This window comes from Seriola lalandi, unplaced genomic scaffold (assembly GCF_002814215.2).
Source record: "Seriola lalandi dorsalis isolate HSWRI2012SDOR001 ecotype SW California unplaced genomic scaffold, Sedor1 jcf7180002054865, whole genome shotgun sequence".
Taxonomy (NCBI): domain Eukaryota; kingdom Metazoa; phylum Chordata; class Actinopteri; order Carangiformes; family Carangidae; genus Seriola; species Seriola lalandi.
In genome coordinates, this window is record NW_019525418.1 from 255,105 (window position 1) to 262,063 (window position 6,959).

At 44.7% G+C, this 6,959-nt stretch overlaps 1 protein-coding gene across 2 annotated transcripts in view; it reads left to right on the forward strand.

The window, feature by feature from the left end:
- The window catches only part of pthlha (parathyroid hormone-like hormone a), a 17,384-nt gene that overhangs the window by 5,306 nt on the left and 5,119 nt on the right, over positions 1-6,959 (forward strand). Inside the window, exons 1-2 of one of the 2 annotated variants that reach the window (XM_023428041.2) lie at positions 4,265-4,659; positions 4,884-4,992. In XM_023428041.2, coding sequence (XP_023283809.1) covers positions 4,886-4,992 — 107 coding nt within the window. In that variant the 5' untranslated portion in view covers positions 4,265-4,659; positions 4,884-4,885. Of the gene's footprint in view, positions 1-4,264; positions 4,660-4,883; positions 4,993-6,959 lie in introns of those variants that run through there. The other variant, XM_023428042.2, reaches the window with a different exon arrangement.

Sequence of the window (6,959 nt, forward strand, 5' to 3'; positions counted from 1 at the left end):
CCCCGCTCTGCTCTGACTGACACGTGTTGAAATATCAGCAATGTGTTCCAGCTGTCGCCTCCGACAATTAAGACCAGACCTGTGAGCGAGAGCAAACCAGCCCCACACACACTGAGCGGGTCTTATCTCTCCGGCAGGACCCCCGAACAACTCTGGTGTGGAAATCATTTGTGGGGAAAAATGTTTACACAAGCGATGTGGCATCAACATTTCACATGATTTATGGGTAATTGTACAAGTTTTTTATATCCCAGCTCCATGTGAAGAGCGGGTCTGAAACATGTTTAGAAACAACAGACGTGTGATTAATGTTTCTTACGTTTTCGCCGCTCGACGTCTGCGATCCGGAGACGACGCCGAGGCTTCGTGTTGCTTCTCTCACGACCCAGGAATGTGTTCGATAATTGATCTGTTTAAAAAAAAAAAGAACCCAAGTTCCACTCGCTAACTTTTCCCAGAGCGTTTAACAGCGCAGTCGGCTCGGTTACCATGGAAACGACTCAGCCGTGGAGTCACGAGGTCCTGTTAGCGCCCCCTAGAGGCCGCGGTGTTCACCACATCACAGAGGTCAAATGACTGTTAAAGCCTCTCCAGTAAAGTTTGACCACAGGGGGCACTACAGAAGAGGTCAGGGGTCATCCTCTGGGGAGCTGAGACGTTGTCTTCTTCACTGTCCTTTGAATTTCCCCGGGGGGGGGGGGGGGGGGGGGTATATCTATGTATATACTTTCTCCCCTTCAGGGATTTATGAATACTCATTATATATTAGAGTGTTGACAATCAACCTTTGTTGTGACTTATAAGGCGGGAAAATGACGTCAAACAGCTGCACAGGTTAATAGAAGAGAGACTGAAAACACTCGCAGATCTCAACAATATGTGGACGGGACCTGAGCCCTGATTGGTCGAGTTAACTCGTGTCAGGAAACAGAAAAAAACATTAAACTCAAAAGTTACTGCAGTATTTCCATTTTATGCAGCTAGATACTTGAACTTCACTCCGACTAGGAATTAAATCTTTGTTTTACTCCACGTCATTTCTGATCACGTGAGTTTTTATGAAAATGAACAGCTCTAAACTTCTGCTTTTATTCACATTAATGTTGAATATGTGAATGTGATTCACCTGGTGACCCTTCGGCTCCGGATCAATATCATTTATTGAATCATTAACAGACTTTCTATAAAAGTAGTTCCACTTACTTTTACTGGAGTGTGATTTTAAAAGCAGTAATTAAACTTGTGGAGTATTTGTAGGTGATTGTTTGGGAACTTGTTGATGCTCAGTTTTCTTCAGTCGTGTTGCTGTAATGTTAGAAATCTTCAGGGTTGCTGAGTAACTGAAACGACCATGTTTCTGCAGAAAAACTAACATGTATCAGGGTCTTTGATCAGGACTGACTGGACCACAGACTGGGGAAAGATTATGCTTCTTATTTAAGGTTTGTGAAGCTGCCAGGGAAGATTTGAGTTCAGATGTATTTTGTGCTCTTTAATACACCAACTACAAACATAGCACCAGGCTAATAAATGCAGCACAGTATGAGGGTTATATAAGAGCACACTGAGCCACAGAGCAGGGACAGTGTTGGTGGTCTGAGGCTTTTAAGTGTGAAACTGTTTGATCCACACACGAGGAATGTTTCCCGCCGGAGCGGCTCTCGACATGATCAGATTAGATCAGATTAGATCAGATTAGATTCCTCTAACGACCTCGGTGGGAGCCGCTGAGCTGTCACATGGAAATATGTGTTAAATATGATGATAACAGTTAATTACAAGGCGATCAGAGTCTCTGCCGATGACAGGTTTATAGGTCAGGAGATGCCGACGTGCAGATGTGTATCATGAACGCTTCACGTCGTGTGACGCTCAGATATTAGAAATGTATTTACAGAGAGGTGAAATAATCTGCTCTGTGTGTTGGAGGTTGTTCAGGAGGTCAGACTCTCAGCTGATCGCACACGTTTAAAGGCAAAGAAGGAGTGACTGTCAGACTGTCTGCTTCGGAAAGTTACCACAAAATATTTTTCTATTTTCTACTAGACTTTTTTTTTTTTTTTTTTCAGACAGAATATCCAGCAGATGAAAATGATTCTCACTTTAAATCCAAGTCACAGGAGTTTCAGCATCTTTTTCTCTGGAAGTTAAAAGCTAAAGTTACTGGGATGAATTTAAATAGTAATGATTAAACCTGTTTCATGAACCTTCCACGAAAGATTCAGATCTGCACTTTCTACAAATCTTAGCAAAAATGTTGAATATATAATAAAAATACAGCAGATTTCAGGTAAAAACACTCAGAGAAACCAAATCCTGCAAGGTTTGGATGGTGGGTCCAGGTGGGCGGGGCTTGGTGACTGCTTTGTTGTGACATCACAAAGTTCCAGAAGTCCTGACGGCTGGTTTTAAGGCTCAGTTTCTGAATACAGGCTGTGTGCATTTCTCTGTGGACTGAGGCTTTGATACTTTCACAGTATTAATATAGAAGCTAGAGCTGATCTATAATCTATAATCACACTACACATGGACACAGACCTTTACACTGGAGGAGCTTTAAATTAAATGATTCTACGCGTTTCCTGAACTTTTTGCAAAAGATTCAGTCGTTTCTTCGAATCTTGGAAAGCGCTCTCTCTCCACGTAGATTGTTTTTCTGTCTGTTGAAGCTGAAGTTGTTGGGATGAATCTTTCATTTCTGCTCTTTCACATTCTCACTTTAAAGAAATGATTGTACCCGTTTCCAAACCTTTCACTAAAGATTACAGGTACAGCTGTCTCTCTCTCTCTCATCACGACACTGCTGCCAGGTCAGGGTTCATCCTGCCAGAGCTCGTCAGCTCTGCTCATGTTAATACAGAACCACCTGACTGTTCAGGTGTGAGCTGAGCGTCTAAAGGCCAGCGATGGCCCACAGTCACCGCTGTGACTTCCACTCAGACCCGGTGTCACTGCGCATCAGACAGAAAACACCTCCAGCTTCACGCACAGTGACGAGGTCGACTCGGTCAGAAACCTGTGACACAGATTCACCTGCCGTCACGGCCTCAGACCTCAGCTCATGTTTCACCTTCAGTTCTTTGAACTTCAGTTCAATTTCAAGAAACATAAAAACAATTCTTTTCAAATCCAGTTTCCCAAAATCCAGATTCAACTTTCATGAATTAAATATAAACAAGCACAAATTTAATTACTAAGAAAAAGATCAATTTAAACATAAAATGTAAAAATATGTCCTTATACTATATTTACACTAAAACATTTACAGCATGAACTCAGTCATGGCGTCAGAGCCTCATGTACAAACATGTTTTCATTATATTATAAAAATCGAATAATTTCAGAGCAACAGTCATAAAACGACTGTGTTCCTGTTTGATTAATGAACTCTTTGTGTTGTGATTGTATTTTTCCTTTTGTTTGTTGTTTATTGTCTTTGTCCCGTCCTCTGCCTTAAGACGCAGTCACATTAATAATAATTATAATAATAATAATAATAATAATAATTCATAATAACAGGCTGTTTTCTACTTCCTGTTATAAGTAGATGTTTTAGAGAAGATATCCCATATGTAAATGTAAAACACTATATGTACATATGTTGAATTTCAACATATATACATTTTTAAAAAGTCATATATTGACACATTAACTCCTACAAATATGTTTATAGACATGTTCTATAAATATATATCCATCCTGAAGCCTGTAAGTATATGTAGATATTATAAATACAAGGGTCCAGAAGTCGGAGACACGCCCCCAGGATGTGAAGATAAACACGTTTAAAATTAATTTTTTTAATTAACAAGAAAAACAAACATATAGAAACTTCCAAATATACAAATTTTACTTTGGGTATTAAGAATATATATTTAATTTCTATGTATATTTCACATGTTATAAACTTATATCTCCATGTATCGGAGGATGTATGTGTGTGAATGTAATATATGATGTGGGGACGTTTCTGCTGCTCGACGTGAACAAGTGTGTGAACGGTGTTTCTGGCAGTGAGCGGCGTCCGTGTCTGATGCTGAGCCACAGTGCTGCTCGAGCGCCACCTTCCTGCCAACGCTTCCTTTCACTGTCTGTGTCCTCACACACACACACACACACACACACACTCTCTCTCTCTCTCTCTCTCAGGCAGTAGACTCCACAGTAAGTGGGCAGAGACATCATGGAGGCCCTCCTCTTTGTTAATAAGTCCTCCCCTTCCCTTCGCCTCTGACCTGCTCAGGCTCTCAGGCAGCATGCAGCAAACGTTCCCATCAGAGCGACCTGCAGCAGCCACAGCAGCAGCAGCAGCAGCAGCAGCAGCAGTGCAGCCTCAGCTCGTCCCGCCGCTGCCCTGCCATCACTCTAACACTCACCTTTAACCTGCAGGACACCTGGAGGATCGGGGGGGCTGCAGCCGGACGTCTCTGACTTGAAGGGATTTTGAAACTGAGGAACATAAAGGAGGGAAGACGAGCTCCTGGATGTCGTTTGGCCCGCGGGGATTTTTTTTTCCCCCCGTTCCCCAAGGTGTCATCACCTGGATTCTCTCCTGAGACTTTTCTTCTTCTTCGTGGTGGAAAGTTTGAGAAAGGACATTAAGTGAATTGATTTTTCTTCCTGTTATCTTTTTCCGTGTGGGACAGACACTGTGGGAAAGTAAGTTTCCCGTTAACTCTTCCCCCTCCCTGCTTCTCTTTTTTCCTTCTGTTTTTGTTTTGGTTTCTTTAATTTCAGCTTTGTTGTGGTTGATCTGGAATCTGCTGTGAAAGGTTTGAGCAGCCGCCTGCTGCAGAGGTTAATGGGACTCACGGAGAGAGGGATGGGTCAGTGTTCAGGTAAAAACAGATGCTGAGCTTCTTCATGTGTTTGTCTCTTCACAGACATGTTGTGCTCCAGGAGAGTCCTGCAGCAGTGGTGCTTTGCTCTTTTCCTGCTCTGCTCTCCGGTGCCGCACTTCGGACGTCCGATCGATGCCCTGAGCAGCAGAATGTAAGTCTGGATTTCATTTATAGAAACTAACTCCTCTCACTGCAGCAGTATTTAGTCTGGAAGCTCAGGAATGCTGGAAATGGGATAAACTTCCAGATAATCTTTTTTTCCGATATTTGGAAGTTTCTTTTCGTTTATTTCCACCCCCGCCCCCCCGCACCCCCCCTGCGTGGTGGGCGAGCAGAGGCTGGAAAATGTGTTCATTTGTGAAACGTGCCGGCAGCTGTTTAGTTAGCTCTCGCCCACCTGTGTGTTTACCTTCGGCAGAAACCGTCTCAGTGTGATAAACTCCCAGCAGCCCCGGCTCAAACCCCCCGACGCCTCTCTGCTGCTTTCCGCCCGGCGCTCACACGCTGCTGTTGTTGCTCTTCATCTGAGCTTTTCAGGCCGGGACAGATGCAGACTAACTCCCTCTGTCCGCCGGCGTCCATCCCTGGACAAAGACTTTTAGTCTTTGCTAAGGAGGGAAATGAATAATGCTGATGTTCGGCTCGGCCGTGGACCAAACCAAACCTGCTGCTCCTGCTCAGCTGTTTGATGCCAAGCAGAATAAATGTTCTTAAGCCAGAATGCTAAACACACTCTGGGAGCTTTTTCCCCGTGGAAAGATAATATCGCTGAGACGCTTTTTGGATGTAATCAGGTTTTAATGAAGCAGGGAGAAGATGCCCTGAAAGAAACAATCTGAGAGGAAGATTTCCTGCTCTGAGTCTCGGTGCAGGGAGATCACATCTGAAACGCATTTTGGCGGCAGCAGTTGGAGTCTGAGGCCGGCTGCGGAGGGAAGAGCGTCGAGTCCTTAACGCGACTGCGACCGCGTGTCGTCCAGGTTTACCAGCGCTAACGGGTTCCAGCCGTTTCCACGGCGGGGACAGGAGCTCGCTCTCTCTCTCGGTGTGTGTGGGGCCCGCTCGCTCGTGTCAGGGGAAACAGACCTACACCCCCGTCCTGTCATATGCACTTAATAGGATTTCGGGGATGGGGTTAACGCCACCTGAGTGGAAAGGAAAACACGGGCGCGATGAAAACCGTGAGGTAAAAATCACACGGCGGCGGGCGCTGGTGACCTCTGACCCTCTTTCATCTGCGGCTGCGGTCTTCCATCAGTCCCATGGTTTTTAAGGTTTTTGGAAATTAGATTTAGTTTGAATTTGTGCAGAGAAAAACAGTGATGGTACAGATGTTAGAGAGGGTGGTCCCCAACATCTGGCTCCCGCTCAAAATCCAGTCAACACAAGGGCCGGGAGTCGCTCCACATCTGTCTGACGCGAGCTCATCTACGGGTCGGCTCAGCGGTTAGTGGATAGAGAGAAAAGTTAGTGGCTGATATTTGATGAATCTGCTGCTTTTCTTTCTTCACGTCAGTGAACTGAAAGTTGAATGTTTGAAGACGACGGCTCTTCATCAGGGAAAGATAGAAGATTAATTAGAAATGTAAAATGTGTAAAACAATATTTAAGGAGGAATAAACACGTTTCCGAGAACTTTACCTAAAGAGAGAAAAGCCTAAAGCAGGAGTGTGTGATCAGGCTGCAGATGTGCGAGTGGAAACGCTGGGAGCCTCTCGGGGCGTTCGATGCTCGGCGACTCTTCAGGCCATCGCTCCTTTTTTTCCCTCTCATGTTTATTTTGAATATTTTTTTCGAGCGGTGAAAAGTTTCAGTCTTTCACCTGGAAAAAAAGAGGAGAGAAGGTTTTTTTTCTCCCCTTATTTCCTGTCCGGTTTAGTTGGGGGGGGGGGGTCCTGAACCTCTGAAGCTCCAGGATCCGGATCAGAACCCCCCCGTCAGAGAACAGTAACCAGAGCTGCTGCTTCACAGCACGAACCAGTATCAGACACCAGGACCGTGCATCATCCCAGTGACAGGAGGCCGAGTGTTTCAACCAGGAAACACACTCCTCCTTTCATTCCTCCTTTCATTCCTCCTTTCATTCCCACAGAGAGAAACAATTAACGTCAGGTAGGC